The sequence below is a fragment of the Linepithema humile genome, chromosome 7 (genome assembly GCF_040581485.1).
Source record: "Linepithema humile isolate Giens D197 chromosome 7, Lhum_UNIL_v1.0, whole genome shotgun sequence".
NCBI lineage: Eukaryota > Metazoa > Arthropoda > Insecta > Hymenoptera > Formicidae > Linepithema > Linepithema humile.
Window position 1 is genome coordinate 22,277,605 of NC_090134.1, and position 20,145 is coordinate 22,297,749.

The following is a 20,145-nucleotide window of genomic DNA, read 5'->3' on the forward strand; positions in this document are numbered from 1 at the left end:
GATAATTTGGAGCTTGCAACCGATAACTGATTGCGAAATACATCCGCAACCGGCGTGGCGCAGCGGTTTGTAATACACGCACGACGAAGCCGGGACGGTCGGGATTTAAAATTTGTGAACAGCTGGAAGTCGCGTTTAGTCTGCATGCAACGGTTGTTCGTGGATCTCGGAGTCAATTTGTGAACTATAAATTGCGAATTCTAATTGAACAGTGCGACGGTGGTGGCGAATTTTAATACTGCTCGATGCCACACTCCGCAGGGAATGTGTCTCGGATAACGTGACCGAATGAAGCATAGCATCTTCCTGAGGATCATCAATCGGGGCAAACAAGTGGTTTCGCGCCGGTACTTGAGCCTGACGACGATGGCGAAAAGCAAATTCGAATACGTAAAGGACTTTGAGCGGGACGACAACTGCTTACCAAACTGCTGGATCGTAATTAGGATAGACGGCAGGAATTTCTCCAAATTCTGCGAGACACATCAGTTCGTCAAACCAAACGATGGGGTTGCCCTGGAGCTGATGAACCGTGCCGCGATCACCGTTATGGAAGATTTTAAAGAGATTATATTGGGTTTTGGTCAGAGCGACGAGTACTCATTCGTCTTCCGAAAAGACACACAGCTCTATAAACGCAGAGGTACGTCTACATCGCAATGTTTATCCGATCCAGAAGGATGGAATTATTCGATCTTTCGTCACGTATTATTGTTTAATCATTGATATTAATTGCATGATTATATATTTCATAATTGTGTTATAGCCAGTTAATTTCGAGGCCTTTGATTCTTTATAGCATTGATCAATTTTAGGTGTTTTAAATAAAAATTTGATTTCTGAGACAACTTCTGACTTCTGAGACTTGATTCTAAGACAACGGTATAGTATCATATTGAAAAGCATTATGTGGCTGTATATCTTAAAAAACGCAAACCATAAATAGCCATAGAAACACTTGATTTATTATGTATGAACCAAATTTTACAACACAATATCATAATATTCATTATATTTATTGTGATTGATTTCTGATAGAGAATACTTTTTTACACTTAATATTATGTTTTTGTTTCAGCGTCCAAACTGTTGTCAAATGTAAATTCATTATTCGCTTCTGCATACGTTTATCATTGGCCACGCCTCTTCAAAGCCAAAGAGTTGTATTATCCACCTTCATTTGACGCTCGTGTTATATTATATCCAACAGATAAAAATTTAAGGGATTACCTAGCTTGGCGCCAAGCTGATGTACATGTTAATAATTTGTACAATACTTGTTTTTGGAATCTTATTTTGAAAGGAAAATTAACTTCAAATCAGGTAAACTTATCATATTTAATATAATACATACGTTATACAAATATTATTTTAAAAACATTTATTTTAACAAACTTAAAATAAATTTGATCAAAAAAGACTATTTATTGTCCAATACGAAATAAACAAGAGAATATTTATATTTCAGGCGGAAGAAAAGCTTAGAGGTACTCTGGCATCGCACAAAAATGAGTTACTTTTCCAAGAATTTGGTATAAATTATAATAACGAACCACTATTGTTTCGGAAGGGTACAACGCTTATTCGAAAATTAGTACCTGACGGTACAGGAAGATTGAAGTCTGCCGTGGTTGCCTTGATAGACGATATTATCGGTGATCGCTTTTGGAAAGAGAATCCCGAAGTAATTGGTTTGAAAAGCTTAGCGACCTATCAACCACCAAACCTGGCGAATAGCGTTAAAAATACAATGTCTGCACCTACACCTCCTTCGCCCACCACGATAAAACACGGGAACAATGTCCCACCATCTTCACAAGTGATTAATATGAATTCGATAAAAGAAGAAGTACATCCCAACAGAAATAGAGAGACGGATGGAGATCGAATGCAATGTGAAAATGAGCGCATTTGTAAGAGATAAATACTTTGTTTGTTTCTCCTTTTTATACAATAGAACTGAATTTTAACTATATTTTTTGTAGTAAGATATATTGTGTTGTGATTTTCCTAAAAGAAAAGGTTTTGCAAACGGATGGAAGACTGCTGCAGAGATGGGTTTCCTTTTCATTCTTGGGAAACAATTATTATATTTCTAAATGTAAGATATATATAAGATATATATTTGAAAAGTAGATATAAATATGAGCTGCCAAATGAATTCATTGCTGAATTCAATCACGAATTTAAACAATGTGACATAACCTCATGGAATGTATCTATAAAAATATGTAAAACTATCTTGTTAGAAGACGATTCAAAGTAGCTTTTAGACCAAAAATAAATTTATTAGTATAATAGTTTTTTTTTTAACTCTAGCCTAGTGATGAAAAGATTATGACAATATGCGTACACATGATGGATAGTGAAATCAAATAATGCATTATGCGACAATTGTTAATCATACAGAATACAATATATTTTTATTACTTTATATTACATTGTGAAATATATCAATAATTACAACATAATAACATATGGATAATATGTGAAACTGATTTACATTGACGATTACAATAAAATACACTATGTACACACACAGATTTTGCTATGCTGCTTAAACTCTTGTAATGTATGATAACAATTCTAAATAATACTTGACACATACGTGTACATGCGCCATGGCTTATCAATATTTGATAGATATACATATATATATTTGCGATTATTAATTGAATTTGCTAAAATAAATTTGGGTGGCAGTATTATTTCTCAAATAACTTCCAAAAGCCCTCTTGATAACAGTTACACTAATCATCGCATAATTTTGCATTATTCGTGACATTAAATTAAAAGAAAAATGGTTATAGAAATTAATCATTATATTACTGTTGCAGAAGTAAATATATAGATGACTGATATATCGTCAATTTAATATCGTTCGATTAATTTAAAATATAGGAATGTAGTTGTCTATTTTAGCGCGATGCTTCTGAGCAACGCATTCCGAAATCCATACAATATTACGGCACTCCTGTTCTTTCAGTTTTAAGTAGCTATAGAATACTCCAAAGTGAAATTGTTGAAGGAAAGCATGGACGTTTAGGCGAACCTGTACATATATCGAAAAGTTAAAGTTAAAGTTAAAGTTGTATTTAATATAGAATATATACAAAAAGATTATCATTGTTTTTAAATATTAAAACAAATGTACTTGCCTCATGCTCAAAAAATTTGTCTTCCAAGGTTTTATCGCCAGGATTATTACCTGCTCCTTCAAATAAGGCGCTGTATTCCGCGTAATATTCCGCTACAGCTTTCACCTGTTCATAATCATCAGCTCTTGCTAAGGATGCCAATCCATCTGGATTCAAACGTCCACAGCGTGGGTACAATTTTGCACGATCATCTTTACCCAATTCAGTTCCAAATGAATTGATGGTTATAATGATTGCTCTTCTATCTGCTTCAAACTGTAATACAAGAATTAGCTATAAGTAAGTAAGCTATGAGAATAATATTATCTCTTTCACGAAATACACCGTTATTTTAAATTAAAATTTTGACAAGTTTCAACAAAATAAAATAACTTACAGCAAGTATTTCACACATAGTATCTGCAGTTGTACCACCAAGATCTTTGCAAAAATTATAAAATGCTTCTAAATAAGCCTTGTAGAGCGTATTCCTTATTATCTCGATATTCATTTCATCTAAATCCTGTTCAGATATGCAATCCACAAAGAATGGTGCTATAACAAAATAATAGTTTAGAAAAGTTAGTATAATAATATTCTTACATAAAGAATGAAAAAATAATACGAATGAGAGATACAATCTAAACAGAATCGTACCTAAAGGTGTATCTACCAGCACAGCATTGTACAATTCAGCAGGTGTAGCAGCAACATGAATTGCTTCCATTTGCTCAAAGCTACCAAGTGGATGGCATTTTGGGATCAATTCTGAAATCGGTCTTTGATGCAAAGTACCAGTGATGAGTAGAATGATATTGTCGATCATATAACTGTATGTAATGAAATCTAGAAACTGAGACAAAGGTTCAACGGAATGATTGCGCATATGTTGAAACTCCACAACCAGTTTCTCCCTTAATTTGTCATCGATCACACTGACAGCGAGTGGAGATGGTTCGTTCGCCAAGAAGCTGCCATAATCCGTACCAGCCAAATGTAGCTTCAAATCTAAATAGATAATTTATTGGTTTAGGCAGGAGAAAAAGATAAATTCATGATTCCTTAATGTACTATAATTAATAGGAATCAACAGATAAATCGATTTTATTTTGCCGTTAAAAATCACATATTTAAAAAATGGAGATTTATATCATAAAGATATAAAATCTTTCTTTGTCAACTGTGCATTTAAGATGATTTAGGACAAATAAACTCCTGAAATGATTAAATCAATCGAATAAATACCTTCGAGTGTTTCGCATTGAACCAAGTTCAGATAATCACTTTGCTGAAGTATACCGCACTTGAAACCACGACACAGACCTTCCAGGTAGCCACCATCGATATTGAACATGCACCCCTTCATTTGAGAGATCTTTCTCGGATACGTTCGCGTGAAAAACCAATACGTCAAACACGTCTGGCGGCTCGCCCTTTTTCACGAAGATCATATGACAGCATATGACCAGGGAATAGTAACCAGTGTTGACAAGCTAAAAAATTTTTTTTACCAACTGAATGACAAAAATGTACTAAATTACAGTATGTAAGCACTATGTACGTGTGTAGGAGCCCATAGAATGCGATAACGTGGCGTCCTGTGTGCAGATCATAATGGATACATTGTAAATTCTCCTACATATTGTTCTGAAATCTGAGCACTGAGTTTGTGCAGATCTCTTGCTATAGTAATGCATAGTAATTACCACCATCTGTCAATACGAAAAACATAAGCTTCCAATAAATGTTAGTAAATGCGAGCAATAGAGAATATGGATTTGACTTGTCAGAATTCTAGCTTAAATGCTGAATATTTGCTTAGTCAGTTGAATACAGCCAGACGAGAGATTAATAACTTGAGGTATTTTAATATATAAAATTATTATAATTATATGCATTATATTGCACATCGTATATAATTATTGTATCTTATTATTTTTTTACTGCTATTTTATTGCTATACAATTTTTATTTGTATTTATATACATAGGTCATGCTTATATAAAAAAATTTTTTAATAAAACGTTTGATTTAATTTTATAGACAGCAAGTGAAAGGTCTAAGATATATACTTGACAAGGATGTTGATAATATTAAACGTATCTTGGAATTACAAAAGCATGGAGAAATTCATTCACAGTCGAAAATAATATCTTCAGAAGAAGCAAAGCCGGGTACAAGTAAGGATCAAGATATTCTGAAATTAAAACCTATTGGTGTCATTTCTACTTGGTTTCCCAATAAAAGAGCGACTCCACGGCAACCTGGAATATGTAAAAAAGTTCCAGGAAAATTGACGCTTTATAATTCTGTATTCACGAATCCAGATCACGCTTTACAAGGCTTGCAGGACTTTTCTCACATGTGGTAAGCTTTTTGAAACAATAATTTTAATGCTGATGACAAAATGACATATAATGTTTTTTGCTTTTCCCTTTCGATAGGATTTTATTCCACTTTCATAGAAATGATTCAACGCATATGCGAGCAAAAGTAGCACCACCAAGATTAAATGGAATAAGAACAGGTGTATTTTCTACACGTTCTCCACATCGACCTTGCCCTATCGGCCTAAGTTTAGTTAAGATCTTGAAAGTTGAGAATGACACAATTTATTTTGAAGGTGTTGACATGGTTAATCAAACACCTGTCCTGGATATAAAACCATATATACCGCAGTACGATAGCCCATTACATATTGAGAAATTAAGTAACAGGCTAAGAGAAAATGATGCGAATGTTGCGGAGATATTTCATAATCTGGAAGAAACTCAGAATTCAAGCAATGGTCGATCAGTTGACTCTTTTAACGATGATACAAATATTAATAATGAGCGAGTTGAGCTTGATATTTCCAGAGATGAGGAAATAGCTTTGCGACTTCAGGCGGAAGAATTTCAAGCATATCCGACCCTTGATGGCTATGATATCACAAGGCAATCTGCTCAATTGATGGAAGATTATGCTAACACTGCTGCTTCATTGCAAATTGACGAGAATGGTGCAGATATACATAGAGGAACATATTTTGTTCAAGATGGATCATCCGACACGAGATTAGACTTGGATTCATCGGCTGAGTATGGTGCAACATCGATGGCTGAATTGCAGACAGACTCTGTTAGAGATCTGAACAGCAGATTGCACGACGTAGATATAAATAATTCTAATAGTTCGGATTCAGCACGTATGGAGAGAGACAATGATGATGAAATAAATTATACCGAAAATCAAGCCTTACGTAATTCCAGACTGTTAGATGGGGCGGATGGTCCAAGCACAGTTTGCGGTACCGATATTGATTTGGTCAGTCGTCACGCATTACATGCAAGAGTCGATAATTCCCCAGTGAGGATGGGAATACGCGAAGCACCCGATGGAGAGGAAGGATTTGAATCTCAGAGTCTAACACCTTCCCGAACTTTACCGGATATTCATGCGGCAACAACTGTATCATCTGGACCAATAAATACGGCACTGGAGAGTAATTTTTCCGAGATAAGAATACCGGATTGGATTTCGCAACCTCGTACAGCAACGTTATCAGTAATTTTCAATGAACGCGCTTTAATGCAGTTAAATGAAATTCTAGACGACAAGATTGATGAGCAAAAGCAAGCTATAGAAAATGTACTTAAAGAAGATCCTAGATCGGTGTATTTAAGGCAACGATGGGGCAGTCAGTTTTACACGTTTTTGATACACGATTTACATATCACATGTAGATTCGATGATAGTAGAGGTGTAGTTACTGTATTTCAAGTACGACATGCAGGTCGTACCTGTGATTGTGGTGAGCCTGAATGGCAATGCTTAGGACATTCACCTTTATCTTAATAGATTTAAAATAGAGTAAGCTTATTATAAAAATGAACACGAAGGAAAAAAAGGCAAAATGCTATACCGTTGTATTATGGTTTAAAAAACAAAATTTACATTACAGAATTGCGATTTATGTACTTTTATGTTTTCAATTGGATATATCTTGTAAAAAATAATTCAATCTTTTCGTAACAATTATTTAGCTGATAAGACATACGTAATAAAATGAAAATAATTTAAAAATGAATGAACCGTTTTATATTTAAGTATAATTTTTTAATGCAAATATGCAAGTTCCTACATTTTGTTATTATGTGCAGATACAACTTATGTTATTATATTACAAAAAATTTATATCAAGCAGAGAATATGAAAAAAAGATTTTAAAAATGTATTTTATGTATTTTACATAAAATTGGAAAAAGATATCTTTTTCCAATACAAATGTATATCTGAATTGCATGTATTTATTTATGTATACATTCGTATTGTAGAATCTGCACCTGCAGAAAATACCCATGGCTCAATGGGATGGAACATGACATCCAAAATACCGAAATCATCATATGATTCATGATGACACAACCTTTTTAGTGGTACGATTAAGGGATTTTGTAAAAGATCGCTAGGAAACAAATATGCAATATTAAAAACAGTTATTAAATATGCAATAAGTATGCAAAAAGGTCTTAAATGAGCTATCTTACTTATACACCATTCCATGAGACACAATTAGTCCTCTGTCATCAGCTCCAGAGGCAAACAAAGGATATCGTTTATGAAATGCTACAGCGCGCACACCAGTCCCGTGTAATCGCAAAGTTTGATAAGGCTTGGTACTCAAATCCAAATCGAACCAGAGCATTTTGCGATCATATGTTGCTACCAAAATATTATCACCTCCTGAAAGATTTATAACATGATAAAGCTTATATTATGAACATAATTTGTATTCTAAATTAATCGAAAAATCTGTCATTAAAAGGACATCCATAAATCTTGGAACATCTTGTATAAAATGAGTTACCGGGGTGAATAGCCATTGTTGATATCCATTGTGAATTGGATAATAATTTCTTCACCATTTCCTGCTTTACTAGATCGTATATTCTCACGTTTCTTTGTGTCTAACAAAAAACAAAAAAACAAGAAAATATGTAAAATTATAGTATTTATACTATTGTATGTATCACAGTTGCTAATACTTACTGCGACAAATAAATATGGTCTAATTGGATGGAATAAAACACATTGTATTAATCCTTTTGATTTGTTAAATGGCAATTGAGATCTTCGTTTGGACAATTGATTAATCAGAACTGATCTATTTTGGCCATCTGGCATCACAGTAGCAAAATAATCTCCTTTTCCATGCCATGTTACTTGTTTGACAATTTTAAAATGATTTAGAATTATTCTAATTCCATTGGTTTTATGTTCTTCTTCTGCTTCCTCCCATTGTACCGCACTATTTACTCTTTCGCTTACTAATACCAAAAAAATGTTGGTTATATTTAAAAATTATTTTTATAACAGGTCCTAAACTATTGATAGCTTAAGTATCGATACCTATTATGTCACTCTGTGGTATTATCTCCAAAAGTTCATCAGTTTTTTTAGTAATATCATCATCTCCGACTCCAGGATTTATCAAAAGAATTTTTTTGTCACTTGCAACAGCTATCAATGATATGGCTTGGTTTGGGCACCAGGCAACACTTCGAATGACACCACCACAAGATACTGTTTTCAAGCATCTGCCTGTGCTCACTTCCCATACTATTAAAATAAAACATTTTGCTTGCATTATCTTCCATTCAAAATCAAATTCTTGCAAATAAATACAATTAAGAGTAAATAAAGAGTAAAGGTTAATATTAAATTTAAAAAATATGTATATGAGATGTCTCACCCTTCAATAGCATGTCATCTCCACCAGATGCGATAAACTGACCTCTTGGTTCTGTAGTAATACTTCTAACCATATTTGTATGTCCTTCAAATACCATAAACATTGTTGTTGGGAATGGTTGCAAGTCTTTTGGACTTGGTAATTGTGGAACCAAAACCTCGGGATCTATCGTCAATCTCATTTTGAATGCTCTAGGACACAAATACAAATCTAAACACCTCTGAAATCTTTCCTTGATATATCTAGGATATGCTGGTACTTGTAGAAGAGAATCGAATTTTTGTGGTACAAAATGTAACTTTCTCTTCCATGGAGTCATTTTCAATTTATTCCATTCTTTTAGTTCTTTCTCATCAAATAAGTATTCTGGTGGAGGATTGTAACTTTCTGCATGGCCAGGTAAGTGTCGCTTGGGTGCTGGAATATGTTTATGGATTCTACGCATTTCCTCCGCTTGATCATCAGACTGCCATAGCATATAAAATTGTGGACCTTGATTCTTTTCTCTTTCTTTTTGCATTTCAGCGGTGGATTTCATCCAACCCATCTTAAGAGCGTGTACTAATTTTGATACTTTCTTACTTTCGGGTACAGATGGTGTAAAAGAACGTTTGTGTGATGGGAATTTACGAAGCGGCATTTTCTCCACTTCAGAAGTGAACCAATCTACCCATGGCTGTAATTTACAAATACCTATGTAGTAGTTAATTATTCATATCAAATATCCTTAAATTAAATTACCATAAATATAACTTACCGCATATTCATCAAATTGAGCAACAGGTATTTTCTGCTTTTGGATTCTCACAATCAAGTCTATATCTGCCTCGCTTAGTGTAACATCTTGACCAGTTTGGGGATCTTTTATAGTTCTCCAAAAGTCAGGATCCTCCATTCTTTTCAGAAAATTATCTAATTCATCACCTTTTTCAGGTTTTACAATTTTCTTAGCTTCCCAATCATAACCAATATGATCATATTCGTCATACCATTTCATCGGTATCTTCCCAACTGTGTTGCGAATATCTTCTTCATCAGAACTATCATACACATATTCATCTTCATCATTAGACTCATTTTTAATTTCAACCTTGTTATTTACATCATTTTTATGCATCTGTGTTTTCTTGGAATTTTTAGAATTTTTATCATTATTCAACTTGTTTACGGATTTAACATTCTTTTTTACTGATGTCTTCTCTTTAGATACCAAGGATTCTTTGCTTTTATTTTTATTCTTTAATTTATTTTTATCATCTTTTAATTTGGTCTGCAGATCTTTTTGTATTTGTTTAGAACAGCTTTCTGTCTCAATATCTTCAGAAGATTCAGTATCTGTGGATTCATAATCTGATTCGGATTCATATTTGTTGTCTTCGTCAGAAAAAAGAACTTCATCTTGTTCTACATCTGAATCTGATATATTTGCATCCTCTTCTGCTTCTTCATCTGTGGAATCTTCATCATCATTGAGTCGAGCTTCTAACAAATCTTCCGTACCAGAATCCTAAATTATTAAAAAGGTATATATGTTTTATTATATTACATATAATGTTTTATTATATTATATATATGTTTTATTATATTACTATCGGTAACAAATTTTTATTTAATTTTCTAATTATATATGACAAGTGGTAAAAACAAATTTTTACAATGCGTTAGAATTGTTCATGGTAGAGGTATTTTCAAAGAACAAGTTAACTTTCCTAGTCAACAGATTAAATTATATGTAATAAATTAAGAAGTTTATAGTCTAAAAACTGTTTCAATGTGCATGCAACTATGCTCTTAAAATGTGCCAAATATGCCCAACAATATGCACTAAAAAGTGTAAAAAGAGTTCAGTATACACATTAATTTTTTCCGAGGCCATTAAAATATGCTATATTACAACAAAGTAACGCATTTTTTTAAATTTTTACATTTTTTACAAGGCCAGTGTTAAAATATGTTCTATTATAATGAGTTTATGAAAATATGATGCAGTTATTTAAAAGTGCACAAATATGCATTTATTTGTACAATAAAATTTATCCTAAAAGCTAAAAAATGTATGATTTGTACATATAATTAATCAGTATATCAATAACAATCTTCACAAAAAATATGCAAATGCATGAACTTCCTAACTCTAGTAATAAAACAAGAGTATATATTTATAAAAATGTATAATAGAAATATAGACAATACCTCCGCATCATCTACTGCATATGCATCTTTGGATTCTTTCTTCGATTTCAAATTAACAAGTTTTTTCTTTAAGATCTTGTGTTCCATTTTCTTTCACATTCATTAAAATTTACCCACGCTGAAATAGGTTAGATACTAAACACGTGTCGTCTATAAAACACTGTAAAACTGGAACCGTGTGAAACGTAAAATCAGCTTTCTTTAAAGGAAACAACTCCCTCTTGTAAAGGTAGAAGCAGTTTCAATGGACAAATTTTGTAGATGAATGATTGGTGGATTTGAATATACGCGCGTGTGGATAGACTTAAAAACTTAGGCGGATACTACTAACGTTCGTTGTGGATTCACCTTTCCTCGATAAGTTGTAAGCTTTAACGTCCGGTGGCGCTACCAGTCATGCGACGGGTACTCAGTGGCAAGCAAGATGGCCGAGCAGTGGTGATGAGTCGTGGTATATACCGCTGGTGAATTCGCGAATACGGCCCAGCGCGAATGGCCTAGCGATGGCCGAGTTCAACATCGACATCGGCAAGTTACCGGAGGACGTGCGGGAAAAGCTCGCCGAGTTGGATCTCGAACTGTCCGAAGGTGAGTGACTTTTCTTTTGACTGCAGCGAACGATGCGATCATCCACCGCCCCTCGCGGCGAACCCCGTTTCCTCCGGTTTGTCTCTTTCGCTCTTTCTGACTCACCCCGTGTTACACCGAGACGGAATCCCCTAGAAGCCCCCGTTTGTTGATAAAATCGATAACACCTTACGGCCGTTGCCGTCTCCGTTTCCTATGCGAAAAGACCGAAATTTTCTCCGTTTCTTATAGATACTTCGGCATCGTTTCTCTTTATATAAATTGGAGCAATGATAAAGGTTAACTAGAGAAATTCTAGTTAAACAAGTAACCATTTTACGCCGAACACAAGAGAACGCGAAAGCGACACGCGACGTGCGAAAAAGAAAATTTTAAAGTCTTTTCCACACTAAATGATATGAGGCGAATCTCAGTGGCGAATACGAATTTAGGTGTTCCTTACTTTTTATCTTTAAACAGTTTAAACAAATCGTTACATCCCCTTCGATTAATACACAAGTCTTTTATTCTTTACTCATGTTTCTATTCTGATTCTGATGGCTTTTTCAGTTGTAGCTTAATTTTAATTGTATCTCGTAATATGCATTAGTAATATCTCTCACATTTCATTGCAACTCTGCTCTTAGGATTGAGGTTATTGAACACCGGTTATTGAATGGCACATTTTTTTATGCAAAAAGTACAATCATATGACACGAACAGTATTCGGAATCTGCTGGTTTTCTCTTTTCTTTTCTTTTTTTTTTGTTTTGTCATATATCTGTGTATAATATAAGCGTGCGATCTCGACATCGCAGATGCGGGATGTCGGGTTTCCTTTCCATGAACGGACCGTAATGCACCCGAGAATGCGCTTATTTGCATTTGTAGTTAAGACTGTTGTAACGAAGACACGACCGGTTTCTCAAGCCGTTTCTCCCCAAATGGCAGGTGTCTCTCGGAAAAACTGTCGTTTGCACGCGTCGATGCGATGATGTAAGGTGTAATTAAGAGCCTGTCCATCGATTAATTAAGCATGGTTTCGTCTTGTTGAATAATTATGTACAAGTTAATTAGACTTTTACAGAAATATTAAAGATTATTAGCGGACTGTGCCAGCTTGGCAACGTAACTCAAACTAAGCTTTCTCTCTCTTTTTCTCTTAGAGATATTTATAACGGTCGTGAAAATATTGAACGTCCGAGTCGGGAGATTCAATATGTCTTATTCAATTGATGCTAAGAATTATTTGATTCTCTAAGCTCTTCGTGATCTGTGATTATTGACACGGCGGCATTCCGATAATTGATACATCCTTGAATCTAAAAATTTTCGATGCTTACGGATGAGCGTCAATTAATTATTAAGGTCATCGCACTGCGGACTCGAGCCGTGTCGCTTAAAAGGCAGTGACAACTGGGCGATTGAACGAACGAGAAAAACGTAATTTCTTGGTCAACTACTTGCCCGGCCAGCACGTGGCACGAATATGTAACGTAAGCAGCTTACGTCGTGCGGCTGTAAATAAGACTTAAAAGTCTGCGTCAGCTGCATCATGCATCCGCATTAATAAAGCGGCGGAGACGGTTTCACTGCACGCCTTCCAACGCTCGACCTCGCGCTACTCTACGATTTTCTCGTTATAACATTGTGCATATTTTTCATAATATATCATGATGCCGCAGTATTGGCTACCGTGAGAAACTTTATGTGGAATAATTAGGATGAAGGAGTCAATTGGGATAACGTGGAGTCCACTTTTTGTTCGGTCAGAATTTTCACACATTTTCCACGCTTTCCCCAATGCATTATCTTCGAGATTTAGTTCTTGTATTCTAGATCACGAATCTCGTCGTACCAATGAATATTGACGAAGTGTACAAAAAGTATCGCGCAGTTTGAGCTTTGTATTCTGAACGGGACTAATTCGTTTCGAAAGCATAACGAATCATGTATATTTAGTCATTGTGGACATTGCTGAAATGCTATGACAGATAATAGAAGAATAAGTGAGGATGTATGCTTTGCACTGTTTATACTTAGAGATAAAATAAAAGTGAAAGGCAGTACTCTTTTACCAAATCGTTTAATCCGTTTCTTCGTAGATTCTTTACAAGTTACAAACTAGAACTCCTAAAATTTTTTAAAAATTTTTTGACTTAATTTGGAATAAAATATTATCCACTTTTCGACTGGTAAATATTTATTGTTTATTTATAAGGATATACTTAGATGAGTGTCCTAGACAAACAGTATCACCTGTTAATAATAGATTCCTAAGGTCATTTTGAAAAGTCTTTATACGAAAATGTCGAGGTTACAGTAATTTTTAAAATGCGAGTTGTCAAAAATTTACACACCCAGGCACGTCGCATATTGATTTGAGTTTTGTATTCTTATCATATGACAAACCTCAGAAATTTACTGTTAATGGATGAGACAGTTAGTCTGAGACACTTTGTATATTTAACATTATTTTCCAATCTATTCTTTTAACGATATTAAAGTCAAACAAATTGAATTGACTTATCAGCACGATGCGCAGCGCACTAGAATTATTTACAAGTTGATCTGTAATATACAAAGTACATCCAAATTGCCATAACAACAGCGTTGAAAATAATTATTGGAGATACAATTATTACATACGTTAAACTTTTACTCGTCTCTTTCTCTTCTGTGTAAATATTTAATGAAATAATTATATATTTATATCTAAAAGCCATAAAAATATTAAAAATTACAAATCTTTAATGAATATTACAAAGTTTCTATGTGTAATGTTTTACGTGCGATATTTTGCAAATAACAGATAACAAATAAATGATTATTTACTTTAGGGTTGTCCCGCCGGTGCCCGATACTCTTCCGGAGCCTCTTCCTCTTTTTTCAATCCTCCTGTTATTTGCAAAATGTTACACGTACAATATTACACATAGAAACTTTAAAATATTCAGTAAAATATTTGCATTTTTAATATTTATGATTTTTAGATATAAATACACAATTCTTTTATTAGATATTTATACAAAAGGAAGATATAATAAAGGAAGACGAGAGAGATGAGTAAAAGTTTAATGTATGTAATTATTGTATCTCCAATAATTATTTTAAGCGCTGTTGTAATTTGGATGTATTTTGTATGTTACAGATTACAGATTACAGATTATAAACAACTCCAGTGCGCTGCACTTCGTGCCGGTAAGTCAATCCAAGTTGTTTGATATTATTGAAAGAATGGATTGGAAAAAAATAATGTAAAATATACAAAGTGTCTCAGACTAACCGTATCATCCGTTAATAGTAGATTTCTGAGATTTCTCACACAATATAAGATAAAAGATAAGGATATAAAAATCAATATGCATATCTGAGTGTGTGAATTTTTGACAATCTGACAGTCGACTTTAAACACTTTAAAAATTAACGTAGCTTCAACATTTTGGTATAAAGATTTTCTAAAATGATTTTGGAAATCTGCTATTAACGGGTTGGTCTGGTATACACTGTATATTAAAAAAAAATTTTTTTTTTTTCGGACTCTACTTACATTTATTATCGCTCCAGGCTATTTAGGGCAATTTAGAAAGCGTTATCTTTGTCGCAGTCATTAATTCCCGATATAGAAACCTGAGTAGTGCGCCTAAAAAAAATAAAAAGTAATCTGTAACTTACTATTTTATAATTGCCGGGTGTTATTACGAGAGTCTAATTAGAGAAATAAACGTTTATCTCAACATTTCCGTGAACTCACGCGTGATTACATCGTTACAGTGTTATTTAATCTTAAAGATTGTCAATATCACATAAACATCTTCGAGCACAATAGAAAACTTATTTATACTAATTCTTTTCGATAAAATAATTATAAAATTTTTGTTAACGAACAGTTATTAAAAACATCATTGTCAGAATTTTATTTTAAAATCCGTGATATTTTGAAACGCGTCCGCAACGCTACGGTATTGTTACGAGCAATCGGCTTAATTCTCCGATCCTTTTTATCCAGCAATCCTGTTCCCTGAACCGGGCAACGGGGAGCGGGAGGAGGATAGGATCGATTGACGGCGATTTTGTCGCACGCGATGCAGATGCAACTGCGGAGCGGAACGCAGCATCACCAACATGCGGCGTTCCTCCTTCATGGATCGTTTGTAAGATCAAGGTCGCCGGTTTCGTGGGTAAACGTCCTCGAATCGCCTTGAAAGCGCCGGTGTGCCCGGTCAGCGCACCACTCACCGTGGACAATTCCGCGTTTATCGGCTATTGCAGTTGTTCCTCCTCCGCGCCTCCTTCTTCCGATAGCAGTGTAGTCAAAAAGTTCCGGGACTAAATTATGTAGAGCAATCTGTTATTATTTTATGAACATCTTATTTTTATGTTTTCTTTTATTTAGTCCCGAAACTTTTGAACCACATTGTGCACATGGCGCAATGGTCTACAGTCGCCTCTATCGCGCGCTTAGGATGAGTCGAATATGTATCGTGTATGTATATGAATTATAACATCATTCGGTTTGATTGTAAGCGTGCGCAGTGCTCTTAAAATTCTTTAATGAGCGTTGCGCAAAATATTCCACAACTCGAGGCATTAACGACAGATTCCGCGATGAAGCTCGAAGAAAATTGCAATTATAAGATTGTGAGTTGTAGGATACTTTGTATACCTTGAAAAGTATTTTTCTTTGCTCGTATTACGGATCGTATGGCGAATCAGTGGTATTTTTAGAAGACAGATAAGACGAGAAAGTTTGAAAAGCATTATTGTGCAGCTATTTCGCCGCCTACTCGTTCGTAATCGCAGGCGAAGCCGAAGCATTTGACTTTGCGAGACGATTGAGCGTAGGCGCCTCGAGTCTTATTCGCGGAAAGACTTGTGCTTCGCTAGCATAGTTAAGGGTCGAAGAGCAAGCGGCCCATTTATCGACCCACACATTGAGGCTTCGGATGAAGTAACATCTAGCAATTATTCGATTCTCATCATCGCGTTCCAGATGAATTCTTTAGATTTAATGGAACGTAACATCGCTCGCAGTTAGCAGTAGATGCGCGATGAGAGTTCCATGCCTCTACAAAGGTTCGAGATTCGAAGCAGATAGCGGACGTGTAGTGGAATTAAAAATTCGTAGAGAGTTGCGAGCGAAATGAATTGCAGCTTAAGCTCTAGAGACGGGAAAGTTAAATTATGTAGAGGAGAAATACAAAGTGGTAACAGCTCTCGACTTCATAGCGATCTGAAGTCGTTTGCGAAGTAAGTATCACTTTGACACGCGTAAAAAACATTGTAATTTGAAAACTGTAGGAAAAGTGGGCTTGATCTCCAAAGACGAATGGCAATGAATTAGAATTTAATATAAATTATCGTGCGCATACGCGCTCTGTGTATCGCGCAGCTTTAACACCGCGGACTGCAACAATCGCGAAGGGCCGAAACTCCGGTCAAGTCTCGTAATCCCACCTTAAGAATCTCGCGTGTGGAAGGAGGCAGGGCACACACAGGCGAGTCGCGAGATCTCGAGAGTCGGTGATGCTGGAGCGAAGGCACGAGTGAGACACCGTGTCGGCGCGGAAAAAGGAATCGAGTGAGATGGAGCAAGGGAGAGTGGGATGCTGCGAGAGCGAAAAAGGCAGGCGAGAGTGGACGGACAACATGCCACCACCACTCCCTTGTCTCTCTTTCTCCTTCTTCCTCGCTTCTCCTTCTTCGCTAGCTCGTGCCTGCGTTTTAAGTCCTCTCGCTTACTCCGTCTGGCAACTTTTACACGCGCGAGCCGGCTTCCCACCCGTACGTTTTCTCTCTCTTTCTCGCTCTCTCTCTCTCTCTCTCTCTCTCTCTCTCTGCCTCTCTCTCGCCCCGTGCACTCGTCGAGAGAATCGCCAAGCCGCGGATAGCGCGCAAAATGCCAGTGATTCGACGCGACTCTGGGACTACGCGCTTCGAGACGAAGCGAGCGTCGCGCGAATTCGAACGCGCGGACGCGCGCCGAGCCGTCGTCGTATGTCGCGTGATCTCGGAGCACGCTTCGCCTTGCATGTGAAATCTGGAAATTCCTTCGCCTGGGATCTTTCGAAACGTCCGTCCGCGAGTCTTTCGGCGAGGGAATTGCATTTTTCGCGGGTGCGATGCGTCAAGTTTGTGCGAACACGTTATCCTGTACGTTTCGCGGCGCGAATTGAGAGGTCTTTGCTCGCCGTTCGTAGACGAAAACAGAATATTTGTGAGGATGGTGTCTGTGGCAGTGACGCTGTGATGATTTTATAAACAGCCGTTAGAGATATTTGCGTGCTGGAATCTGGATAATGCGTTAACGCGTATTGCGAACAATGAATCGCGCGTTTCAGCAGTGAGAAAAAGAGAGAGTATCTTCGTAGGACATGTTGTCGCAGATACAGTTTTATTTATCATTTATGGTTTATCATTTGACAAAATCGTGATTTTAACGAACCTTTTATTCGCGGACAAATGCAGAAAACGATTAGACTTAATTAGGAACTTTGTAAACAGTGGACACCACGGAGAAATATATTCGAATCGATGAGAGAGATCGCGTGAAGAACGGGCAGAGGAGGAGAGGAAAGGGGTAAAACGAATGTCGTAATCATCCGAGGGCGGAGAAAGTGTCTTACAATGTTTCCAAGTACTTTCGTGGCGGTTAGAGCATCGAACGGAATATCCGAAAGAAATCAATTGATTTGAGCGGCGAAGTGATCGTGATCTGAGGAGGATAAATTTGTGCAAATTTCCGATGCGTTACGTCAATATGAAATGAACACACAAATATAAATAGACGTGTTGTTTGAGTTTGGCGATAAAAATCATGATAGATCGAAACGATAGTCGTCAAACTTGTCTTGCTTGAGAATAAATTACGACACGAGGTTCATCGATTCCCTCGGGAGTGCGTTGACTTTGCGGACGTTCGTGCCGAATCTTTTCGCGTAGAATGATTATCTTGGTTGAACCGAGGGCACGGAAGAAAAGGGAAGAGGAGGGCAATGAGGAGGAGGGCGGAGAAGCGGCGGCGGGAGCGGCGGCGGCGGCGCAGCAGCAGCAGCAGCAGCAGCAACAGCAGCAGCAGCAGCACGGCGTTGAAAAAGGAAAGCCACGCTGATCATCCACGACTGGAAGACCTCGGCGTTGCACTTTAACGAACCTTAGCGCAACGAAGACGGGACGAAGAGAAAAGGGGAGAGAGAAAGGGCGAAGAGGAGAACACGGATAGCAAAAGGGCAAGGAGGGCAAGAAGGAAGAAAGAAACAAAGAGTAAAGGGATCGCGGAAAAAGAAAGGAAGAATCGAAGAAACGAAGCGACTGAAAGGAGCCAATTCACTTTATCTCCATCAATTCATTTGTTTCTACAAATGCTCGCTATCGCCGAATCGGGGTCACGTAGATCGCTATCTTGATCTGGCGAGTTCTTTCTGGGATTTTCGGTCGCAGTAAGACATTTTTGCATTCGCAGTTTATCGACGGCGCGGACTTTCCGTTCCGCGAACGCGTCCATTCTCATCACATAAATATTTCCGATGCTATAAATCTGTAGCGATTCTACTTCCGCGAGCCAAGGTCGGTCGCGCTGCCTCATGAGGCCGCTCTCCTTCGAGAATCTGAGGAGGCTCGTGGGCCGCAAGAAGGATCGCAACGAGCCCTCCTTCAAGCGCAGCGAGTCCTTCAAGAGAATTTCCATCAGGAAGAGCTATCTGGACCGGGGTAAACGACGAAACCGTCTTCAGAAGAGCGCGGAGCCCGCCGTTAATCCTCCCGCGCAACCGGTTACGAACGACAAGGTCGCTCCACCAATCAAGGAGCAGGAATTGAAGAAGAATCAGGAGTGCTTTCTCAGTCGCGACTCTATCACTTACGACGAGTGGCTGCAAGGAGTCAGCTCCTCCTCCCGCGAGAAACTCCACGAGGATTCTCTCGAGTCTCTACAACAGCCCAAAGGCAAGGTCACGAAACTCTCGAAACACACGAGTGCAGATTCGGTCGCCGAGGATCTGAAAATTCTCGAACTCGATGCCTCTCCCATTTTGACGCCCAAATCCAAACTCTTCAGAGTCACCGCCGATTATACGCGGAGCGAGGCGACCGACGAGCACGATGTCCTTTGGACTCAGGAATCTTCTGCGGAAGGACCGCCTAGCGTCAGCGTCAATCTCGGCAGAATATGGAGGGATGCGATGCCGGTCCCGGTTCCGGCCTCGGTGTCGGCTCCGTATCCCTCCGTCTCCAATCCATCGGTCCATCATTCTCTGGACAGCGCTCTGAAAGAGAAGAAACCTCTGCCGACTGTTGCGAGGACAGTTTCGGCGCCGGAAAAGCCCGTCAGCAAGGAAACCTCATCGTCATCGTCTTTCGGTTTCTCCCTCAGGATCGCCAGACTTGCGAATTTCAGGCCAGGGTGATTAAGATACGAATTTGTCGATCAACGATCGATCAATGAAAATGAAGAAATAAAAGCATACCTTTGAAACTCTCAATATAATCAATACTCAAAATAGCAAATACTTAAAT

General features: G+C 37.2%; 5 protein-coding genes across 17 annotated transcripts in view; 3 read left to right on the forward strand and 2 right to left on the reverse strand.

The window, feature by feature from the left end:
- Positions 1-80: 80 nt before the first annotated feature.
- THG (tRNA-histidine guanylyltransferase) lies at positions 81-2,300 on the forward strand. Its single transcript, XM_012369169.2, has 4 exons — positions 81-643; positions 1,079-1,323; positions 1,469-1,913; positions 1,986-2,300. The coding sequence occupies exons 1-4, from the start codon at positions 289-291 to the stop codon at positions 2,003-2,005; spliced, it is 1,065 nt and encodes a 354-aa protein (XP_012224592.1). The 5' UTR covers positions 81-288; the 3' UTR covers positions 2,006-2,300.
- A 94-nt stretch (positions 2,301-2,394) lies between these two features.
- On the reverse strand, positions 2,395-4,617 carry VhaAC39-1 (V-type proton ATPase subunit VhaAC39-1). The gene is made up of 5 exons (XM_012369170.2): positions 4,383-4,617; positions 3,795-4,145; positions 3,535-3,692; positions 3,159-3,413; positions 2,395-3,052 (listed from the first exon to the last, which is right to left on the reverse strand). Exons 1-5 carry the CDS (start codon positions 4,501-4,503, stop codon positions 2,891-2,893), a joined length of 1,047 nt encoding a protein of 348 aa, XP_012224593.1. The 5' UTR covers positions 4,504-4,617; the 3' UTR covers positions 2,395-2,890.
- A 66-nt stretch (positions 4,618-4,683) lies between these two features.
- On the forward strand, positions 4,684-7,206 carry LOC105673502 (tRNA (adenine(37)-N6)-methyltransferase-like). The gene is made up of 3 exons (XM_012369168.2): positions 4,684-4,998; positions 5,181-5,504; positions 5,582-7,206. Exons 1-3 carry the CDS (start codon positions 4,892-4,894, stop codon positions 6,972-6,974), a joined length of 1,824 nt encoding a protein of 607 aa, XP_012224591.1. The 5' UTR covers positions 4,684-4,891; the 3' UTR covers positions 6,975-7,206.
- Positions 7,207-7,327: 121 nt separating this feature from the next.
- Positions 7,328-11,292, reverse strand: LOC105673501 (ribosome biogenesis protein BOP1 homolog). Its single transcript, XM_012369167.2, has 8 exons — positions 11,065-11,292; positions 9,629-10,378; positions 8,872-9,547; positions 8,529-8,738; positions 8,169-8,446; positions 7,987-8,086; positions 7,667-7,862; positions 7,328-7,584 (listed from the first exon to the last, which is right to left on the reverse strand). The coding sequence occupies exons 1-8, from the start codon at positions 11,149-11,151 to the stop codon at positions 7,431-7,433; spliced, it is 2,451 nt and encodes an 816-aa protein (XP_012224590.1). The 5' UTR covers positions 11,152-11,292; the 3' UTR covers positions 7,328-7,430.
- Positions 11,293-11,451: 159 nt separating this feature from the next.
- The window catches only part of DIP2 (disco-interacting protein 2), a 28,705-nt gene continuing 20,011 nt past the window's right edge, over positions 11,452-20,145 (forward strand). For 2 of the 13 annotated variants that reach the window (XM_067359649.1, XM_067359650.1), the window contains exons 1-2: positions 11,519-11,652; positions 14,783-14,832. Coding sequence is in view for 10 of the 13 variants with exons in the window: in XM_067359640.1 (XP_067215741.1) it covers positions 19,215-20,032 (818 nt within the window). In the remaining 3 variants the exon portion in view is untranslated. Of the gene's footprint in view, positions 11,653-14,782; positions 14,833-16,071; positions 20,033-20,145 lie in introns of those variants that run through there. The other 11 variants (XM_067359647.1, XM_067359648.1, XR_010891313.1 and 8 more) reach the window with 9 other exon arrangements.